Source organism: Leucopleurus acutus (genome assembly GCF_964270905.1).
Source record: "Leucopleurus acutus genome assembly, chromosome: 12".
Classification (NCBI taxonomy): Eukaryota; Metazoa; Chordata; class Mammalia; order Artiodactyla; family Delphinidae; genus Leucopleurus; species Leucopleurus acutus.
The window spans coordinates 22146642-22169906 of record NC_139154.1 but is presented as its reverse complement, the minus strand read 5'-3'; the positions used below and the strand labels follow the sequence as shown (position 1 = coordinate 22169906).

General features: G+C 44.4%; 1 protein-coding gene across 1 annotated transcript in view; it reads right to left on the bottom strand.

The window, feature by feature from the left end:
• Positions 1 to 17980, bottom strand: part of SLC9A2 (solute carrier family 9 member A2) — a gene marked incomplete at both ends in the record, with an annotated part of 85376 nt that extends 67396 nt beyond the window's left edge. The window contains one exon of the mRNA XM_082851689.1: positions 17662 to 17980. Within this exon, the coding sequence (XP_082707815.1) occupies positions 17662 to 17980 (319 nt within the window). The remainder of the gene's footprint in view (positions 1 to 17661) is intronic.
• Between the last annotated feature and the right edge of the window lie 5285 nt (positions 17981 to 23265).

Here is a 23265-nt window from a genome sequence, read left to right as displayed (position 1 = left end):
TTCAGTTGTACATATACACATTCTTTTTCGTATGCTTTTCCTTTACGGTTTATCACAGGATATTGAATATAGTTCCCTGTGCTATAGGGATCTTGTTGTTTACCCATCCCATATATAATAGTTTGCATCTGCTAACCCCAAACTCCCACTCCATCCCTCCCCCACCCCCCTCCCCTCTCCCTCAGCAACCACAAGTCTGTCCTCTATGTCTGTGAGTCTGTTTCTGTTTTCACAGTTATGTTCGTTTGTGTCGTATTTTAGATTCCACATGTAAGTGACAGATATTCTTATTTAAATTGACAAAACAGGGAAGTTTTCTCAAGGGTAAGTGACACTTTCACTTAGGGTACGAATAACTATCAGGGTGACATTTGATTTACCCACAGAATTTACCTTTCACAGATGATGAAGCTGCTGTGTGATTCAACTGAACATCAGAAGCAATGTGAGAAGGACCCGCCGGCCTCCTAACAGCCATCCCAGCACTGTTTCCACACCTGGGATCCTTATTCAAGGTGTAAAACGTGAAAGCCTCTCACTGAGATATTCCGTAACAGCCTTCGCATTTTCATCAACGGTAAGAGTGTGTCACCGTTTGTATTTACTTATTTCTCTTTTCGTGACATGATCCCACTCTGAGAATGGCACTTATTTTGATTATTATTAAGTGGACTACGTAACAAATTCCACGTGACCCTGAGTGCGTAAGTGTCCCAAACAACAGACTCTGCTGCCTTCAGTATAACCAGGTATAAATCCGAGAAGCAAAATTTCAAATAACATGAAAATGTCTGGACCAGAGGGCTTCCCTGGTGGCGCAGTGGTTGGGAGTCCGCCTGCCGATGCAGGGGACACGGGTTTGTGCCCCGGTCTGGGAGGATCCCACATGCCGCGGAGCGGCTGGGCCCGTGAGCCATGGCCGCTGCGCCTGCGCGTCCGGAGCCTGTGCTCCGCAACGGGAGAGGCCACAACAGTGAGAGGCCCGCGTACCGCAAAAAAAAAAAAGTCTGGACCAGAGGTAGCAAACTGGCAGGCCACAGGCCGTCATGGCCAGCAGGCCTGTTTTGTTGTGTTCATCTGGTGTTTTTAAATATTGAGCTAATATATGGAAACAGAGTTTGCACATACAAATTCTCTTGTCTGGTTTATCTTGAAAAAATCAGCAGATTGGGCCCTCTGTCCCCCGCTCCATATCAATGTGTGCAGGGGGGCAACCAGCTTTAGCCAAGACAAGGGTTGGTCCTCCAGCTCTCCTGCCTGCTTCCCCGACCCTGGCCCCGCTACAAGCATCTCACGGGACCTGCTCACGCACCACTAGGCCCGCTCCGTGTGCTACCTGTCTAGAACTCAAGTCCAAAAGCCAATCTTCAGATGCTACTAAGATTGTAATGGAGACCGGGGAACCTTCCATTCTATTTCTCCTCACTAGTCTTTTTAGACTCCTGACTTCAAGTCTCAGCTGTGCCAATGAGATCCCAGCTCAGGAACTGAGATTCCCTGAATTAAACATGTGGCTTCCCATCTCTTAAGCAAGTGAGTGAGGGGCCAGGGGCCTCCCTGTCCCTGCTGGGCTGGTTTCTGCCAATGGGCTGAGTTCTCTGACACGTGCCGGCCAGCGCATGGAGGTGGTGACGTTCACTTCTGCAGGCAGACGTAGCATCTGAGGGTACACTGCCACTGGCCTGGGAGTTTCCTGTCCACCGGAGGCAGGTCAGATCCTGATCCAATCCTGGAGCCAGGGCTGGGCACGGATTTGACTCACGCCCTGGTCTCATCACCACCTGCACTAAACCCATCCTTCAATCTCAGACTCATCATTTCTATTCCTGGGCCATCAGTCAGATGAGATCAATTCCCAGTATTATATATTCCTCTGTATAAGAAGTTGGGCGCAAAGAATTAGCCTGTATCTAATGAACAGGAAAAGTATTTTTGCTGAGTAGACTCTGCAAACATCCATGGCTAGAAATTTCATATTTAGTTTTTAACTGGCAGCCTCATGACAGACTTAAAAGTTGTGTGTGTGCGTGTGTCTGTGTGGCGGTGTGCATAACACACACAGACAAGGACACACACACACACACACACACACACACACACACAGAGTCATCCATGAAGACCTTCAGGTTCACGGTGCTTCATGTAAGATACTGTATCCAAAGCTGACGGAGAGTTTCCTGTCACAAAAGGACACATCTGCTGGGGCAAAAGGCAGAGGCAGCTGGAGAAGCTGCTTTATATATATATACATACACACACACACACACACACACACACACACACACATACATGGAGGGGGGAGACTATATCTCTCTGGATTTCAAGAAAAGTCACAAATCGAAAAAATAACAAGCTCTCCCTTCAAATGACAGAGTTCTTTGGTCCCACCCATGGAGGTGTTTGGGAGGAACCAGGCTCTGAGTAGGACTAGGGTGGCTGGGAAGATGCTCCTGGCACTGGATCCCTCGGTCCACGGGGTCCTGGGGCCCAGCAGACAGGCCCAGGGGCCTCCCAGGCTTCTGCTGCCCCGATCAATCCGGGGCAGGCCAGTCACGAGCAAAGTTCTCCTGGCTGTTAAAGAGGCTGAACCAGGGCGGCGAGCCCAGTGAACACGTGGCAAGATAAACAACCCATTGATACAGCCCCCCACCTTGTGCCTCACGGAATTTCTAGAACCCTCCGATATCTCTTTAAAATCTATTCCAGTGGAAGGACAAGCACAGGCCCCATTCACTAGAGGGCTATGTCCGTGGTCCACAAGGTCACTATTTGTCCAGGGATCTTCCAAGAGATTGACATGCAAGAGACGGGCTGGCTAGTCAGCATCAATGTAAGTATACGTATGATAATTATTTTGCATAACGATCTTGTAAAAAGCAAATCAATCTCTTCCTTTCCAAGATAAGAAACTGTGCTTGAAGTCTGAGGGACACCAGTGAAGAAACAGTAAATAAGTAAACAAACACACTGTACTCTTCTGTAATCGTATTTCTCACGTCTTCCTTAGAGTTATTCATGGTTTTGAATTTTCTATTCCGTTGTTTACCACTAGCTGGCTTTCAAAAAACCAAAACCAGTTATGTACTTTACCGCCTTGGCTACTTCCTGCCAAACAGACCATCTTGGATTACTCGGGTAACGGGTCATACTCTCCTTCCTGAAGCCACAGGAGCAAGGGGACAGGGGGATGGGTTCCCAGGATGTTCAGTTCTTGCTATCAGCACACTCAGATTCTAGGACAGCCAACAGAGGAACGACGTGAGGTTTGTATCGTATCAATTTTGCAAAATGTTCCGTGAGCACAGTGCAGCCGAGGTGGGATACACATCCCACACCATCCAGACAGACAGCCTGGCAAAACTCACCCCCGAAGCTCACCAAGGCAGCAACTCTGCCTCAGGAAATAACAATGACCCTGGACAGCTGTCGAAGTATTTCTGCAAATATGACACCTGGGCGTGAAAGACGTGCCTCCCAACACATATCTCATCTGGAGGAGTAAAGTGATCTGGGGGAGTTTCTCACACAGCCAGGTGGGAAACAAGATCCTTGCTGGAAAAATGCTGAGCGCCGGCCCTGGCCACGCTGAGTATTCTTATTTAGTAAAGTCTCCAGCTTGTGTTTCACGTAAGTTGCAGCTCAGAACTGTCGCAGAACTTGTTCTGCATCCGTCCGGGCTGCAGGTTTAGATCGTACGACTATGAAGCGAATCCTGCAGGCCTCAGCATCCTTAATTTTACGGGGTTTCATCTCCTTGTGGCTCTAGACACCCCCTTTTTTTTTCTTCATTTTCCATTTTAGTGACAGAAGGGGTTTGACCAAGAAAGGATTAGGTTTGGAAAAGATCGTTCAGAGGGTAAAAACTTTCCAGCGTATAGACACTGTTTAGGGGGAATTACAGAATCCAGGGAGTGGTCAAGTTCTGGTGACTGTTTCAGAACAGACCCTTTGCAGAGCCTGCTGGCAGACGGGGGCGGGCAGGGAGGGAGGAAGCTCTGAGCTGGGGAGTGGTGATAAAACTGTAACCTAGATTCAAAATTCTCCGTGCAGGGCAACGGTTGAAAGCGATTTTTCTTTTATTGCCCCGGGTTAGATGCTAAATCCTGGGATTTGTCGTTCAGCCCATGCGTTGGTAAATGAGTTATGGCAATTTGGGTTCTGCTGTTTGCCCTCTGTCATCGTGAAGTTGTACGAGGCTATCCAGGGAGCCTACCCCATCCACCCAACCACCTTGTGCCAGAGTTTTATTTTCTGTTTGGTTTTCAGTCCTTGAAGAGCCTGCCTTCCAAACAAATTGACCACTTGCTTAAAATAAGCAGATCAAAGTATAGGAAAAGAACCCACAATTGCCGGTAATTGCTACCTGATTTTATTTTTCAATCAAGTGGTTGCTTGCACTCAACTCTAGTCAGCAGTGATTTACATGGTGGAGACCTATGGGCATACTGGGGCCCCGGGCTAAACTAAGAAAGCGCCCTATTTGGCAAATTGACACTCTTTTCCAAACGTCCTAGAATCATAACATTTTTGTCCACTTTGCTTCCTCTCTGGCTTCTGATCACCAGCTCAGTGGTCTTCATACACCCACGTGTCGTACCATTTGCCTTTTACTGCAAAGACCACCAGGGTTTCAAGGAACATCAGAATGTATGAATCTTAAGGATCGTTATGTAGATTCTTAACGGCTCCACCTTCATCAGACTTAGTATTGCTTCATCAAGATAATAGTCAAACTTACTAACGCACTTAGTGGAAAAACGGAGGACCGGAGTCCTGCCAATGATGCACATTTGTCCAAAGATTTAGGATCAGTAAGTAAAAACTCCCCTGATGTCACGTGACTTCAAAACACAAAATTGAAAACAGCAAGACCAAATGAAAAGAAAAAAACATACAAAACAAACAAACAAAAATCACTGCAGAGAGTAAAGTCGCTAAATACATACATCAGCTATCGAATCAACCAATACCTTTGGCAAAACCATTAGCACTTAAAAGCCGGGTTAAGGATGACGTAAAATAAAATAAAGACTCCTGTGAGAAGTAACACTGATGCTAGATGTCAGACAACTGAAAATATAAAACAGTATTGAGAATGTAGACGTGGTAGTTTTATCACCCAGCGTTCCAAGCTCCACAGAGGAAGACAAACACAAAAGATACAACGTATCAATCCCGGAAACCTCTACAGGAGGAGGGAGGGACAGACTGGGTAATAAACAAACAACCACATGTCAGATAGTGATAAAAGCTCTACAGAAACTCGGCCGGGACTACAGGGCACAGAGAGACTGGGGCTGGAGCTGTTGCAGGCTGGCATATGTATTTTCTAATTCCCCTAAAAATGTGAGCTCAAGCTAGAGGCGGCATCTTCCTGGCCTTCCAGACAGTTCACCAGAGAAGGCACAAAGAATGATGCACATTCTCCTAAGGAGACCAGCTGACACCAACAGTGTATCACTCCCAACCCTGCAGAAGGGAAACTTCCATCAGATAGGAAAGGGGGGGCTGCGATTTCTCATCATCCCTCCTCTTCACCATTCCAGTGTTTTGTTAAAGAAAATGTACAGTCAGCCAACATGTAATTCTGCTTTAGGATACTGGTGATAGAGAGGGTCGGTGGACAGTTTTAAAATAGCAATAATGACTTTGGGTAGCATTTGTTTTAAAACTCTTTCCCATCCAGATTCCTAAAGGAGCCCCGTTTGTACACAAAGGGACCTGGAAATCTACTGAAAAGCGCATTTCCCCTGCCTGTGTGTGAGTGGACATGTCTGGGGACCCCAGTGACACTGAGTAGACTCAGCAGCTCGGGGGTGTCAGGATGAGGGTCTGGAAGAGAGGCTGCCCCTGCAGAGAAGGGCTCACCTGACTCTGAGTCTTCTGTTTCAAGACAGGAACCTGGGATAAAATGAAGCATTTTCTTTTCCATTGCAAATTAGCTTACAAAAGCAGAATGATGATTTTTAAATGTGTGCAACATCAGAAACCGAAATATGCATGATTTAGAGAGAAACCTCTGCATAACACCAACAGCAGGAGACAGGAGCACCTAGACAATCTGACAACTTGCTACAGAACCACTGGACAGGAGAGACTTCGGGGGGCATAATGCTCTGAGGCTTTGGAGGAGGAAGCAGGACATCTGTTCTCATCCAAGGGCTAACCAAATCTCCAAGGCTGTAAGGGAGCAAGTTTTCTAAGTGGATTAACTGTATCCTCCCAACAGCCCTATCAGGAAGCGACTGTTATTATCCTACAGATGAAATAACTGAGATTATAGAGGTTTATTATCTCACCCCCGGATCCACAGCTAGTAAGAGGGTGAGCTCAGATTTTGGGGCAACAGAGCCTAAGTCACCACTCCAAGCATGTGCAATAAACGCAGATGCATGATAAGTGACAGAGTGAATTACCATACAAGTTAGTATATTTCAGAGGGAAAGGGCACAGTACTAAGATATGTGCTAGGACAAGAAATGTAAACCATGAACACCATGGACAAACCAGGATGGATGGTAACCTTCGCTACCACCTGATTTAAGTGAGATGAAACAAAAAGTATCTTTAAACATTATTTAGTTATTTATTTACACAATGATTGTTTATTGAGTACCTACTACGTGCCAGGCACTGTTCTAGACAGTGGGTCAAACAGATAAATTCCCTTCCTTCATGGAGCTTACGTCCTAAAGTGTGCATATGTGTCTACGTGCACGTGAGTGCGTGTGTGCGCAGTTCAGTAAGTGTGTATGCATGTGCAACAGTGAAACAGATTTAACATCTTTTCTCCTGTAAATCTGTTGAAATAGAACTTTGTCCTATTAAAATTTACATGGTAGCTCAAGTTATAACGGGTTGAACCTCTAACCTATGAATCCTTAATATGCTAAAAACATATTTCAAAAGCATTAGAATTCTACCTTCCCTAAGTTAGGGAGGTGGAGAAGGCTAGACCAAGATTCAGGAATTCTAGATGCACGTTCTACCTCTGATACTACTTAGGTTACTCTGCCTTCTTGTAGCGTTTTCTGTCCTACGCAGTGCACAGTCACCGTGAGATCACACTCACCTTAACTCTGCAGTCACAGCTTGCTTTCACATGTTATTTCAGTTGTTCCACACAATGACCCTACGAAGCAGGCAGGACGTTATTTTTGTCCCACTTTACAATGAAAATCTGAGACGGTCCAAACGACGTAATACGGCTCCAGCAGGAAACTCGAGCGCAGGCCCCCGGGTCCAGGTTAAGGGCGAGCGAGACAAGGCACATCGAGGCGCTCTGGAGACCACGGACGGAGGTCTAGAACTTCATATTCGTCTCCACAGAAGGCGGGGTGACAGGGTGAGGCACAGCGGAGTGACCGAGTACACCTGCCGCGGACCCACCCCTTCCACTTAACAGCTGTGACACCTAGGCTCTCTGAACCTGTTTCCTCACCTAATTTTTAAAACTGGAGGTCCTAATGGTGCCTGCCTCCTGGAGTTGCTGTGAGGATTAAATAAGATAATGGGTGTAACACACCTGACCCAAATACCTGGCGTGGAGTAAGGCTCCACCCTTGTCTGCTATTGTTATTCTACGAAAGAAGCCACCATAGAGGGATCACCCAGCCTCACCCGTCTCCACCCTCCATGCCACAGTAGAAGACTGTGCTGGGGCGCATTGCACCGCTCAGGTTTCCCAGCCCTTGCATCACAGGAAGCAAGCTCAGGAATCGGGAGCAGCAGAAACGGCAGTGGCAGAGTCACAGAAATATGGCAACGGGGTGTTTCACGGCCCTGTGCCTCCATAAGGGGCATCCAATGGTGAACAAAACCTCTAGGCTGCCTTAGAGGAGTTCCTCCAATGCAGGGTGGGCGTGTGTACTCTGTCTCATTTTCAGCTGAGATTGCTAAACGTAATGGTGAATTTGATTTTTCTGTCTTTCAACACGTGAGCCTTTGTATGCCAACACTGCGGAATGACATGAAATTCACCTTTAAAATACGACTTTGTCCTTGCTGGTTATCCATTTCATATATAGTAGTGTGTATCTGTTAACCCCAAACTCCTAATTTATCCCTCCCCCGAGTTCCCCTTTGGTAACCATAAGTTTGTTTTCTATGTCTGTGAGTCTGCTTATGTTTCGTATATAAGTTCATTTGTATCATTTGTTTTTAGATTCCACATATAAGCAATATCATATGGTATTTGCCTTTGTCCAGTTTACTTCACTTAGTATGATCATCTCTAGGTCCATCCATGTTGCTCCAAATGGCATTATTTCATTCTTTTTCATGGCTGAGTAATATTCCATTGTGTGTGTGTGTGTGTGTGTGTGTGTGTGTGTGTGTGTGTGTATGTACACACACATATATTCGCATACATATACGTATACACGCATATATATGTATATATATGAAGGAAGAGGGGAGGGGGAGTGGTATATATATATATCACATATTCTTTATCCATCCCTCTGTTGATGGACATTTAGGTTGCTTCCATGTCTTGGTTATCGTAACTAGTGCTGCAATGAACACTGGGGTACGTGTATATTTTTGAATTACAGTTTTCTCCGGATGTATGCCCAGGAGTGGGATTGCAGGATGATACGGTAGCTCTATATTTAGTTTTTTAAGGAACCTCCACAGTGGCTACACCAACTGTATAGCACAGAGAATTATACTCAATATTTTATAATAAGCTATAAGGGAAAAGAATCTGAAGAAGGATATATATATATATACACACACACACATATATATGTATGTGAATAACTGAGTCACTTTGCTGTACACCTGGAACTAGCGCAACACTGGAAATCAATTCGACTCCAATCGAAAAATTAAATTAAAAGAAATTAAAACATATGATTTTGTCACAACCACAAAGAAGGCCTTCAGAGAGATTCCTGTGCCCTCCCCTGGAACTACTGAAGAGGGAGAGGAATACACACATCTTCAAACAGGAGTAAACTATAAAAGTCAAGATGAAGAAAGCCCTTGGACAGTATGAACAATGTGCAGGATTGTTGCAAGAAGTACATCAATTATGATTCATTACATTTAAGAGATGTAACTGCAAGAGAGTAAACTATAACTGTGCGTGTCTCATTTAGCATGACAAGACACCATTGTTCACACAACACTTTAATGTAACGAACACATGTTTCTCTTGGCCTAAGTTTCTTTTGCTATAGAAGTAAAATTTTAGTTGTAAATGTTTTCCTTCCCTACAGAGTATCTCATATTATCCCCATGGAAATATTAAACAGATGACACAGATACAGATCCCTACTTCTACTAATTAAATGCAAGAACCAAGTAGGGAAGACTTGCCAGGATCACAACACAAAGCTGATGGCAGAAGTGGAGCTGAACTGGGTCTTCCTACTTCTAATCTGGAGATATCTTTTCCAAAATGTAGGTCCAACACTTCTTCAACTGCTGAGCTATTGCTCTTCTATCCAAGTATGGAAATATAGCAGATAAAACAAAGGCAGAATAATCAAATCCTTCATACTGAAAAACTAGGAAAGTGCATACTATTTTCACCTTACATTAAAGAGAACCCATTATGATAGTCCATAAGCAGGACATATCCATGGACTTTAAATATTACATAGAAAGCACTTTTTTTAAAAGTACCATGTAAAATGTCACCGAGTAATCCAACAATGTGGACACAGAGCCTCCTCTCACTACAAACATATAATATTGATATCTAGCCACACTCAAAATAAAGGAAAATGTGTAGGAAGCCAGGAATAAGGACAGAAATGAAAACGAGAGATGTCAGTAGGATTTCAAGCCACAGTGAACCAGGGGGATTCCAGACAAAACACCTGCCCTGTGTGCTAGGGTCTGGCGTTTGAATACCTACATGAGGACAAGAAATGTGACTTCACACCAGTAAGGGAAGGACTCACGCATAAATTCCTGAGTTCCAAGAGCTACTTTGTCCTAAATAAAAAAATAAATAGTGAAAGTTGCCTGTAGTCAGGAAAAATGGTAGGAAACATGTCAACTTTTTATGGCCTTGGGCAGAGGGAAAATTCAGCTGTGAGGTATAAAATTCAAGGTCTACCCCACCTTATAAGATATATATAAGATCTATTTACCTAGAGTCATTTAGGAAAACCAAATTCTTGAGTCATATAGGAAAGCCAAACTGAGAACCAAGCTAAAATCAAGCTAACACTAGAAACCAGTCACTGAAACCCTGGGTCCCAGCAAGAACACTCAAAACCAATTTGTAAGAACCTTTCGCAACATGAGGAAAACAGACCACTACCAAGTAAACATCCCAGAAAACATCTCAGAATTTAAGTTATGCGCCAAAAATCATACACCTGCAAAATATGTAGGAAAACGTACCTGGGATGTGAGCCAAGGCAGTCTGGCCTGGCTCCTGCTAAAGCAGGTAATCATATTAAAACTGAAGTGTAACCACAAAAGGAATAGAAACAGAATGTATGATAATGTATAAAAAAATGAAGGAAAAATTTGACTAAGCCAAAACATGGCAAGAAAAGAAAACTGAAGACACCAAGGAAAAGCACAGTAAACAGAGAGCAAAGTCCAAATATATCATTACGCACGATATATGTAATTATATGTCTCCTTAAACTACAGATATTTGAAAATTTAAATTAAAGATACAAAATCAGCTACAAGTGGTTTAATAAGCTACAGTTAAAGGAAAATGATCCAGTTGATTTGATAGTTATGGTAAGGGAAAAGATATGTCTGGAAAATATAGATGTGAAAAACATAGATACAGAAAAAAATACATTTGCAAAATGAAGTTTATTTTGAACAACAGTAGGACTATAACAAAAAATAGACTCTGAGCCACAAGAAAATTATTTAAAATAGAGAAGTTAATACGTAACTTAAAAAGTAAAGGAAGAATTCACTCAGAAGATATAACAATATTGAACTAGTATTTACCTAATAACATAGCGTCAAAATACTGCTATAGAAAGCAAAAAATGAGAAAATTACAACAGCAACTGACATCACAGTCTTAGAGGTTGATTTTAATGTACCCCAGAACCTAAGATATAAAATAGCCCCAAAATTAGTAACGCTATTAAAAATCTGAGCACCGTAATTTGAAATTTCATCTAGTCCTCTGTGGGTATGTATATATGTGTGTCTGTATATGTACACATGTGCCTGTATAACCCTGCAGACGATAAACAGAGAATACACAATCTTTTTCAAGCAAGCCTTGACATGTATTTTTAAATGGCCACCTATTAAGTCACAGAGGATATCTCCATCAGTATCAAAAATCAATCAGGTCTATATAACCAAAATGGACTAAAATATGAATAAAATGAAAAATAACCACACATCTCTATGTGTTTATTAATGAACTACTACAATTCTAAATAATTACTGGGCTACAATAAAAAAAATCTCAAGAAAATTTAAAAATACTGAACACTGAACACTGAAAACTCTTTATATCAAATCTATGCAATGCAACTAAAATAGGATCAGAAGGATATACTTCTAGCCTTAAATACACATATTGCCATTCCTCTAAGTTATACCCATTTGGGTCATGAGAATTCATATTTAAGAAGAGTTTCATTTCATCTCATAAAGCATTTATTTGACTTCATAAAGACCAAATTGGATTTTATAGGCTTTAAATTGGTGGCTGATACATCACGCAGTCATCTTTTCAGTTTTATCACTAATATGTTGTGTTAAGTTCTCCTCAGAATACAGATGGTTGCATCATCTCCCTGAATTCTTTAGTCTTTGCCATGTTGTTTATTGTTATTATTATAATTTGCAATAAAGATAAATTTACATAACTTAGAGTATCATGAATACGTTTTGTTTGTAACATAGTCAAGTGTCAGTTTTTCATTGCTTTGAATTTAATGAGAACAAGTAGTCATATTTTGAAAAAATGTATTAAGGGAAAATGGCTTATTAGAAGTTATAACAACTAAAGTAAACTACTGAAATAACTTTGTCCATTTTAATAAGACTAATGTCATTTAGCCATGCCAACTGTGGAGCTTATGAGTTCATAAAAATATTTATCATTGAAAATACTGAAAGCAATGTTAAATATGTTTTCAACTGTAAGTGTTTTTTCAGGGATTAATTACCCTTGTAAGGTGGGGGTCAACATATTGGAAAGCAAGTAAATTCAATAATTAATGAGCTAAGCTTGCAATTCAACAATTTTTTAAAAAAATAACAAAATACTGGCTTCCCTGGTGGCGCAGTGGTTGGGAGTCCGCCTGCCGATGCAGGGGACGCGGGTTCGTGCCCCGGTCTGGGAGGATCCCACATGCCGCGGAGCGGCTGGGCCCGTGAGCCATGGCCGCTGAGCCTGCGCGTCCGGAGCCTGTGCTCCGCAACGGGAGAGGCCACAACAGTGAGAGGCCTGCGTACCGCAAAAAAAAATAAAAATTCAAAAATACACCCAAATAAAGTAGGAGTAACTAAATAATAAAGTTCAGAAATTGATAAATTAGAAGCCAACCAGAATCTAATTCTTTGAAAAAGAAGCCAACCAGAAAAATTCATAAACTTCTATGAATTTTGATCAAAGTAAAGAAAGATAAAAATAACAATATTAGGAATAATAAAGTAGAACTTAAATACAAACAAAGTGGAGATTTTTTAAATCATAAAAAATAAATTTCTTCCCATAAACTTAAAAACACAAATGAAATAATGTCTTTCTAGAAAAATAAAAATACAGACTCCGAAACTGACCTAAGAGGACACAGATAAGCCAAACAGAACTATAAACTTTAAAGCAATTAAATCATTGGTGAAAATCTACCCATATACAAACCATCCAATTCACTTGGTTTTATAGTGAGTTTTTAAAACCCTACAAGGAACAAATAAGTTTACACAAAAGGTTCTTTGAATACCTCTTTAGGGCTTCAAGCTATAGGAAAGAATTCTGCAAAAAATAAAGCATCTTAGCAATGATAAATATTATTCTCATTCTTAAAGTTGATACAAAGACTAATATTTTGGGTAGAAAATCACCTGCTATTATTTTAAAAGGTACCAAAATATGTCTTTGGTAGAGTGCAGTGATAATTCTAGAAGGCACCTGAAACAGTCTTTAGAAAGAGACCCACTGAAGTCATCCTTTGGACAGAAAACAGGAAATGTATGGTTGGCCCAATAGGAAGAGTTGGAGGTTTCGAGGCAGTAAGAAATTAGAAGTCTTCTTTGAGCTTCATTAGGAACAAACAGGCCAGCAGGAGGACCTGCCTTTAGACGTATGTTCAAAGCGAGATGTGGTTCAAATAATAAGTGAAGACCATGAGCTTCATCCACTGACCAACCAGCCAGTAAACATGCTTCAGGAAAACAAAATATGACAAAAAGAAACAGATCAAAGGCAAGGATAGGTTCTTCCAGAGATCAGGATCTCAGTAACCAGGTGGACATTAACCAAAGAAAGTCTGGTTTCTATTTTAAATTCAGCAGAGTCTGGAGCCCAGAGGACCAAATTGCTTTGTCTTTCCCTTAAAATAATAATACAAGTTATTTAAGTTCAAGACAACAGGACGAAGAGAAGTGGAAAATGCTGCATCCTAAGCCCAAGTTCAAGGGTAAAGGAAGTGAAAAGGGCAGGTGAGAGCTGACACCTGGAAGAGGCAAACAGGCCAGCTTCCCAAGACTGCAAGATAAATGAGAGAGTGTCTGGGGGAACCACTGAGGACACAGAAGGGGGCTTTGTTACTTTAAACAGCAGGAGGACCCACTGCTTTGTCCCAGCACCCTGAACAGAGATAGAATGCATGCCCAAGTTTACCCAGTTTAGGACGAATCCCACTGACCCACATCATGGGCAAGGAAATCAGAGGACACAATCTTAGAACACTCTAGGAAAATTTTCTCTTCTTCATTCTTTGGCTACCTATTATTCCAAGCTGTAGAACTCCATCCCTGTATACAGGATTTACCAAGCAAAGTGAGCATTTATAACTTAAAAAAATCAACAGTTCAGGGCTTCCCTGGTGGCGCAGTGGTTGAGAGTCCGCCTGCCGATGCAGGGGACACGGGTTCGTGCCCCGGTCTGGGAAGATCCCACGTGCCGCGGAGCGGTTGGGCCCGTGAGCCATGGCCGCTGAGCCTGCGCGTCCGGAGCCTGTGCTCCGCAACGGGAGAGGCCACAACGGTGAGAGGCCCGCGTACCGCAAAAAAAAAAAAAAAAAAAAAAAATCAACAGTTCATTCGAAATATAAACATTGAAAATGAAAGAACAATAAGAGTTCACATGCATGAGGATCTAAGTGAAAAACAAATTGGGAGACGTTTCTTGCCAAAATTTTTTTTAAAAACTTTTCAAAGGAGGGCTGAATTTGCTATGTTCTTCTATTTATTTAACCTACTTCACACACACATACACAACATCACCATCGTCATCATTTTAGGAAACTTTCTTCTCTACAGAACTTTCTTTTTGACCAAACAAATTAGAAAGTCGATTATCCCTGATAATCAAGTAAAACAATGAAAAGCTGAATCATTCAATACTCTGCCAAAAATGCATATTCTCACTTCTGACTGTAGTTATTTCTAAGTTTATATTGTGCAGCAATCTCGAAAACGGTTCTGAATTCACCCTCGGGCATGATTTCAACCTCCTACAAATGCTATCAGGAGCCTCCGTTGCGGGCAATCTGTGATCCCCGTTCAGCTTAATCACTAGCAACGTTTCTCCATGTTCTCTGGGGCAGGTAAGCTCAGGTCCATTAGGTACACAGCATCAAAGTACCCCAAATAGAAACCATGGCATTTTGCATGTGTTAACACTCCTGTTACCCCATAGCCTCACATCCCCCTGCACTGCTCAATTCATCACCCTACCCAAACGTGAGCCAATTAAGTCATATGAGTCCTGCCAAAGCAACAGTTTTTCCAGTGCAAGAGTTAAAATGGAATTTAATGGCCAGACCACAGTTTAATGGGCTGTAAAAGTGCCCTTGGTACCAGCACAGTCTTCTCCAAAGCCAAAGAGAAAGTTGAGGGCCTAGGGGAGGTAGAGGGGGGATCCCTGGGCATTTCCCAGCTCCTCTAGGAACAGCGCAGCAGCAGGAGGACAGGGCTGGATTGTATCAAGGCAGCACCTAGAAAAGACCCTCAAGCACTAGCTTTTGGTACTAGAAGCCTACACTTATTTCTCTGAGAACCATAGCCTTCACCCCACCACGGCGGTCTCCACTCCACTCAGACCGTTCTGGCTGGGAGATACGAACGTCTGTCTGTTTCCACCTTGGCACCACCTCAGGTGCAGGGAGGAAAGAGGAAACAGTAGTCAGAGAAGCTCCACTTTTGGTACAGGCAAAGAGACAGGCAGGACAGCAAATGCCAGGGAACAGAAACACATCTGCATGAGAAAACTGCCCACAGGCAGATGAATACACCTAGGAGCTCACACAAGCAAGAACGCCTTCTAATAAAATACCATACAATTAACACGATAACGTCACGTAAGACGAATAGATTGTGATGGAAAAAAGCAAGGGTAAAAAGGCAATGCTCAGAATAAGAACGCTTGGAAAAGGCAGAGCCTAAAACAGAAGCAGGAAAATGCAAGAGGCAGCCCAGTCCAGGGGAAAAGGAACCGCAGTGCCAGAAAACTGGTGGAGTAAGCCCTGCTACTCTTCCACCACTCCTGATGGCGACAATATTCAGCGCTCACTGCAGGCCCAGCACTGTCCTAAGAAGGGTATACAGATCATTTCTCATTTAACCCTGACACCAAACAAGCCTCCAGGGTAGACAGGAAGATGAGACATCGGGCAGAGCTGGCTGGAATTCTGGCTCACCATCAGGCAGCAAGGTAACTTCCCCAGCTCTCAGTTTCCTCCTATCTGAAACGCGGTCATCATACCTGTCCCGGGTGGTTGTGAAAATTAGAGATAATGAACTTAAGTGACTACTAGCAGCTGTTATTAGTGTGATTGATCAGATTAAAATAATCAGGAGTGAGGAACAGAAGAAAGAGCTATAATTGAATAGAAATGGCAACAGAGAAGTAGTCATGGAAACAGGGCATGAAAGCACCCCTTTGGTGACAGAGGCTCAGAGAGAGAAAGAGTAGACAGCGCCTGCGCTTGGCTCCGCGCTTTGTGCGTCCGTGGGCAACTCGGGCAAACTCTCTGAGTTTCAGTTTCCACCTCTACCGAGTGGGTATTAATATCTGCCCTTCCTACTTGGCAGGGCTGCTGTGAGGACCGCATGAGATGGCACCTGCGTTTACTATGACAGGCAATGAGTTTATGCAAATGTGCATAATAGACAGGGACATCCTTTCCCCCTTATCCCATTTCCCAGGCGAAATTAAAACACTCAACTAGTAGAGCCACGTCAAAACCAGGCAATTACCGGCTGCAAAGCCTTTAAATAGCACATGCCTCCTTTGGTCACCATGAACAGAAGCTAGTTAATTTAATCTGACATCGAAGGTTTGTTTCGGGCTTACCTCCTGCACCCTGCACTTTCTATAAACCATCCCTGCTTTGCTCTTCCCTCTCAATTTAGGCCTTTGCTTATTCCTCTCTGGAATGTTGTTCCATTTCATCTCCAATTGACCATCTTCTGCTCATCCGTGAAAACCTAGTTTAAACGCATCCTCGGCATGAGGAAGTGCTTCCCTTCTCCCTACACTATGTATCACCTTTTCTGAATGTCTTATCCCACCCAGCACTTTCCTGGATTACGAGTGCTGTGGTGTATGCCATCTCTCCCACCAATCTCTAGGCTTGGGGGTGCAGCAATGTTTCTTTTCATCCTTTATGGAGACCTTAGAGCATGGGACCTCTCAAGGAGCAGATGTATAAAACAGACGCAATAATGCATAAATTCTGTCGACCTGGTAACTTTTTGAAATCATTACAACAACAGTAGTTGCCGTATTTTAAATTCAAAAGTATTTAAAATATAAAGTACAAGCTCCACGATCCTAACACAAGTTTATGCGGGGTGAAAATAAATGAAGATGAGAAGATCCATTCGGAGGCTCCTGCTTTCCAAAGGAGACTAAAATGTAGTTTGGAAACGTGGGTTAATTACTTTCAAACATGCATCTGGCTTCACTGGCCTCAGTCACCACGAAAATGCTTCCTGGAGAGTGACAGCCTCAGCCCAGAGGAAGGGAGGAGACAGGGCGTCCCCGTCGTGCTGCAGGCACTCAGGTGTCCCTGGTCCCCTTCCAGGCACCTCACTAGTCAGGTGCACGGCAGCGTCTGCGTCCCTGCCAAGGCACGTCTCTCTCCCAAGCATCCAGGGCTTCCACCGTTCTAGCCTGGGTGCTGCTGGCGCCCCTCTCCCAGTAGGTGAGACCCATGAACTTCAGCCCACTGCCCTCCTTCCTCAGTAAGGAGGTCTCAGCCTCAGCAGAGGGCTCTCACACCCGGCGTTCCAGGCAGAGCAAGCCGCAAATCGCTGAATTTGTACGGGTTGAAACTCCGGGGCTATTTCCAGGCCAAGGTCCACTCAAGAGCCAAAGCATGAAACCGCCCCTCCCAGGGTCCCTTTCATTGAAGCTGCTCTGTCGTCCCTGCCCTGGTCCACGGGGAGGCGGCCACGACCCAGAGGTCAACTCGCCGATCCGGGCACCCTCCCGGCCTTGGTCCCCGCCGCACCCCGCGGGTCCAGCTCGCTCACCGATCTTGGCCAGGGAGGCCAGCAGGATCCACAGGGTGATCTCGAAGGGGATCTGCACGTGGGGGTAATCCAGGGTGAACACGGGCAGTCGGCTCTCCTCGAACGGCGTCGTGCCCGGAGCCACCACGCTCGCGGGGCTGGGCGGGCTGGAGCTGGTGCCCATGACCCGCGGCGCGTCCAGCAGGGTCTCGGCCAGGGCGCCCGCCGGCCCCGCCACCTGCAGGAGCAACAGCAGCAGCAGCAGCAGCAGCAGCAGCAGCAGCGGCTGAGGCGGCGGCGGCGGCGTCCGCCGGCTCCGCCGGGTACCCGCCGGCTCCATGGGCTCGGCTCCCCCCGCTGCCGTCGTCCCCGAGCTCGGCCCTTGGCGCGCTCAGCGCATCGCCCCGGAGCGGGCAGGGCCGCCCGCCGGGCCCGGCACGGAGCGGGCAGCGAGAGCCGCCGCCGCGGGGCCGGAGGTGTGCAGCGCACCGACCGGGTCCCCGCCGCGAGCGGGCGCGGCGCCTGGTGGGGGCGCACGGGACGCGAGGCCACGGCGCGGAGCCTCGGCGCCCTCAGCCGCCCTCCGCCGCCAGCCGCCGGCCCATGTCCCGTCCGCCGCCCGCCGCGGCCCGCGGGCGGGGGCGGGGCGGGGCGGGCGCGGCGCCGGGGCCGCGGGGCGGGAGGGCGGGCCCGGGGCGGGCGCGCGACGCACCGGCCGAGCCCTTGGGCGACGCGGGGCCCGGAGCCGCGGGGGCGGCGGCCGCGCTCGCAGGGGCCCCACGACGCGCGCCGAAACCCGCCAGCCTCGGAGCCTGCGAGCTCTGGGCGGAGGGGCCGCGCGGTGGCCGGAGCTGTCCCCGCCCCGGAGGCCGCGGCGGGAGTCCATCCAGGGAAGGGGCCGTCGCGACCCAGGCGGCGCGCGCAGGGGACCCGGGGCGCGGGGCCGGGAGGAGACGCCGGCCCAGCCCGCGCCCCGCAGAGCTCCGTGCCCCGTAGGGAAGGTTCAGAAAAGCCTCCTGTCGTTCCCCTTCCTGGGCTTAATCAGGTCGCGCACAGGGCACGCTCTCGGGGCGCTGAAGCTCCCCGTGCAGAACTCCGGTTCCCACGCTCCCATCGAAGCCCTTTCTTTTCCACCGTGTACGGGTGTCACTCATCGGGCCCCTGTCGCTTCCACTTTTCTCCTCCCCGCCCCCGTCACGAAAAAGAAAAACATCCTCTCTGTTTTCAGGCTTCGAGGTGTCCATGTCCGCGAGCAGCAGAACCACCATTATTTCGTGGAAAGCCCGTGATTTGCCGAGCTCAGATTGACCGGCTCCGCTAATTACAGGACGGTCTGAGGGCAGGGCAGGGGAGGGGAGGAAACGTGGTTCTTCTTCTGCCCCCGAAAGAGCCTCATCCGCCAGCGCAGCCCGTCCTCCTGGTTCGCACAAGGCGTCTTAGACCTGCCTGCAATCTGCTGTCCCAGCATCTTTATCACCAGGAACTGAAGGGACCCTAAAAGCTGACCAGTTGTCACTCAATTAACTGAAACCATTTTCCCTTCGATATTTAGGAAATAAAATCCTTCTCTTTTCTCATTTTTTAAAATGTGTCCAAACATGGGTCCTGCTATTACACACCCTGCAGTTCAACATTCAAAGCAGATTTTCTTTTCAAAGTTCTAACACAGGGAATTTGTGAAATGTCAGCAGAAGGTACAAGGAAAAAAAATAATAATAATTAATAATCCTCCACCTAAACAGAACCATATAAGGAACAGCCATCTTCGGACCTTGAAAGTAATGCAGAGACAAGTCCAGAATAAAAATGGGAGGATTCTAGGAGCTGGCACAGAACGCTTCACGTAATACTTTATAAAGCATAACTGTTTCAAAAGTGCAACAGAACAGAATGTAAGGATGTTCTATCCTCTTAAAAACAAAAAAACATGGAGCCATGCAAAAATCTGCCTCCTCTTCTCTATTGGAAACTTTCTGCTGGAAATTTGTATTAAAGGTGAGAGTCACATTCCTCATAAGGAAGGAGCAGCAAATGACAACTGCTTTAAAAAAAAATGTGCATCTCTACATGGGAAGCTCTATGCAAGGTGTTTTGCTTGTATTTTTCTTGTTGTTGTTAATCATAAAAGCCAAAGAGATAGACATTCTTGTACCCATTTTATAAGTGAAGAATTATAGATGCAGAAAGGTTTGAAAACCATCAGAAAAGCAAACAAACTTACCCAAGTTTACAGATCAAATAATGGTCCAAAAGGAATTCAAGCCCAGGCCTGTCCATGTAACACTCCTTCCATCCCACCCTCCACCCTGTGACTATTTACCCCAAAAGAGCAGGTCAGTTTCTCAGGTGCTTTCAAATAGAATAGTGGAGAAAATTTTAGGAATTATCCACAAAAGCCATAGCAAAATAAAGCCTTATTTCCAGTAAGTGACTCAGGCCAGTTCTACACATCGAGTGAAATAATGATAGGACAAGGGCACATTCAGACAATAATTTCTAGAAGTTTGGGTCACATAATACTTTTAAGAATAATTGTGCCTCAGAACCAGGAAGATGAATGACAAATTGACGTTTCTGGGACCTTCCTGCCCATGGTAGCTGTAGTGACTACAGACTCCAGTATCACTTTAACTTTATGAATCTAGGCTAGTGCAGTTAAAGGTTATCAACCTTTTCTTACACTTGGAAAAATGATCTTTTATTTATTCTTATCCGTGGAAGATGAACAACTTGGTTTAAAAAACACTTTTTTCATTTCTCCCCTAAAGCAAATAAGAAAGAGTTAAATTGCACCCGCTTGCTGACAAGGACTTGGCTGAGCCATTTCTTCAAGGGGCCCCATGACTGAAAGATCCCATCTCTACTAAGTTAAAATCGTTAGTGGCTTCCTAAGTGGCAGTGGCCCCCCTGCACCACTGCGTGGCGCCAGCACCCTCTCCGCGGGTCAGCGGCCCCCAGAGCGTCCAGCCCTGTGTGTGAGCTTGATCGGGAAACCAGGAGACAGGGAAAGCCTCCATCGTCGGGTACTAGTATAATAGTCAGGAGAGTACCTAGTGATAGTGAGAACTGATATTCCACACTATTTATTCTTTACAGATTTTTATAATATTCACACCTTAACTCCCCCTTCTTTGAAATATGCATTGCACAACCACGAACGCTTGGTTTCATAATAATATTTCAATTCAAAAATCTTTGCCTGTAAAAAGTTGACGCTTGTAGTACTGTTGATTTTTTGGGGTTATATTTGAGGTCTTAAAGTCTGAACTAGCTTCCTTTTTTTTTTCTTTTTTTTTTAAGACTTAGTCCTCAGCAAAAAGTTGGAGCCCTCTTCTTAGAGAGCAGCCCTATCGAGGAGCATGCAGTGGTATTTTATTGGTTTTTATTGGTGGTTTTTATTGCTGTTCGTGGAATTAAATGCTTTTCTCTCTTTCGTTTTAGCCAGAGGTATTTGTTTCACTTCAGCAGAGAAATGTTTTACTATCTGAAAAGCTACTTTCTGCAAATTCAAGGTTATAAATGAGTGGTACTTTTGACATCAAAATCTCCTAGTCTATTTAAGATGAGATTCTGTTTTCAGATATTCAACCAGGAAGTTTTTCAGAGGCTCAGTTTTCCTTCACAAAATGAGAGACTTGGAATAGGAAACTTTCTTTCCTTATAAAGACTTTACAGATCTAAAATTTGAATCCAACACATCTGTGTGAAGAGGACACACACCTAAATCCTTCCTCACCCTCCTCAAGCACCTTGGTGTCACCTGTGGGAGGAGAGATGCCCTATCCTTTAAGCTTTGCCACGTTGTGTCTGAACTCTGATGTGCAACGCAGCCAGAAAGCAAAAAGACAACCCATAGGACCGTCTGAGTAGTATCCCACTGTTCCACCTAAGGCACACTCATTCATCAATTCAACATATATTTGTAGAGTCCCTGCAGTTGCTGGGCACCTGCAACTAAAAGTCTCTTGGTACCTTTGGAAGCCCAGTAAGTAAGAGCGCTTCAGAGGATTATGGGGGAGGAAACTTAATTTTCCCTCTACCCTTCTGAGTGTTTAGCTGAGACCCCTAAAGGTTAACAAGGGAAAAACAAACAGAAGTTTATTAACATGTGTATCTCATGTATACATGAGAGATATCTAGGGAGAAATGATCTCTCTCCAGGGTGAGATTCAGGATGAAACACCATCTTTGTAGGGAAAGGGAAGTGCGGATGCAGCCTTTTAGAGGAGAATAAATTATTTTTAGGAAAAATGAATGGGCCCTTAGAAGAAGAGATGGGAGATATGACAGTTGATGACACAGTTTGTCTGATGTCAACTTCTAGTCTCCTCTCCTGTGACCAATCTTTCCTGGTTGAGGAAATGTCCAGGGAGAAGATTTATGACAGTTGAGTTCCTTTCAGAGGATCTGTCCTTGGGCAGCGAAGGGAAGTTCAGAGAAAGCCTCCCCCTGCACTGGCTGTTTTTCAAGTGACTGCAGCTCAAAATCATCAATATACCAAGGTGGCAGATTTGGGGGCGGCATATTCTGCTACCCTTCGGGATCATGGCAAAGATGTTTCTAGAAACAGGAGTTGGAGATGAGGAATATCTTTGCAAATGTATATTTTGATTAGTGTTCTAGGATTTAATCAATGTCTACCATAGTGGAAACAGACAGAGATATGACCAAACCCAAACCTGGATAAAAAGGAGCACTGTGGTCCAGGGCCGTGGAGCCTGTGCTCCGCAACAGGAGAGGCCACAACAGTGAGAGGCTCGCATACCGAAAAAAAAAAAAAAAGAGGAGGAGTAGCGAGTGGAATGTTTACAGTTTGAATTTATTTATTTCTGAATTTGTTTATTTTAATATATACTTTGGTTTATGAGAGAAGGGCTACAAAAGGTTAATGTAAATAATTTTTGAAATTTGTTCATTCAATATTCATATTCATTCAACACATGATTATTCAACTGAATTTTTTAAGACTTTGCAATAGCTGCTTATAATTGCACAGCAGAAAGTGTTTTCATTAATGGAACTCATTTTCTCATGGGTTGGTATAAATCTTACATGGTAACTCAAGCTCAAAGAAACTTCTGGCTGTAAAAGCAAATATCAAGTAAGTTTTACTCCCTAAAACTACTTATAAATGCATGTTTTATGATATGCATTTAATATATTCAAGTTCTTCTAGGTTAGAATACAGATTTAATTTTATGAAAAATACTACAGTAGCTTTGATAAGTATAATTTAGTTTGCTGTATTAGAAATAATGATGATAATATGATATGAATGATAATATTACCCTCTTATTGTATTTTAAAATTATATGTCCAATAAAATAAACAGGCTATAAACATCCAAAGAGGGTTCCTTTATAAGAGGCAATATGGCATCTTCAACGTAAATCACTCAAATATGCCCAACAACTGGCCCTAGGAATGAAATTTCACATCATACAGTGAGGCTCTCTGAGAATTCTATTGAGGAAGTAAAGTGACCCTTCTGTAAATATTCCCTTTTCTGGAATAATTGAGCAAATATTAGACTTATTAGTGCATATTATTGTTACGGTCCCTTTGATGATTCAACTTAAATTTTATACTTATACTTATTATATTTTTATCTTGAATTGTTCTTTA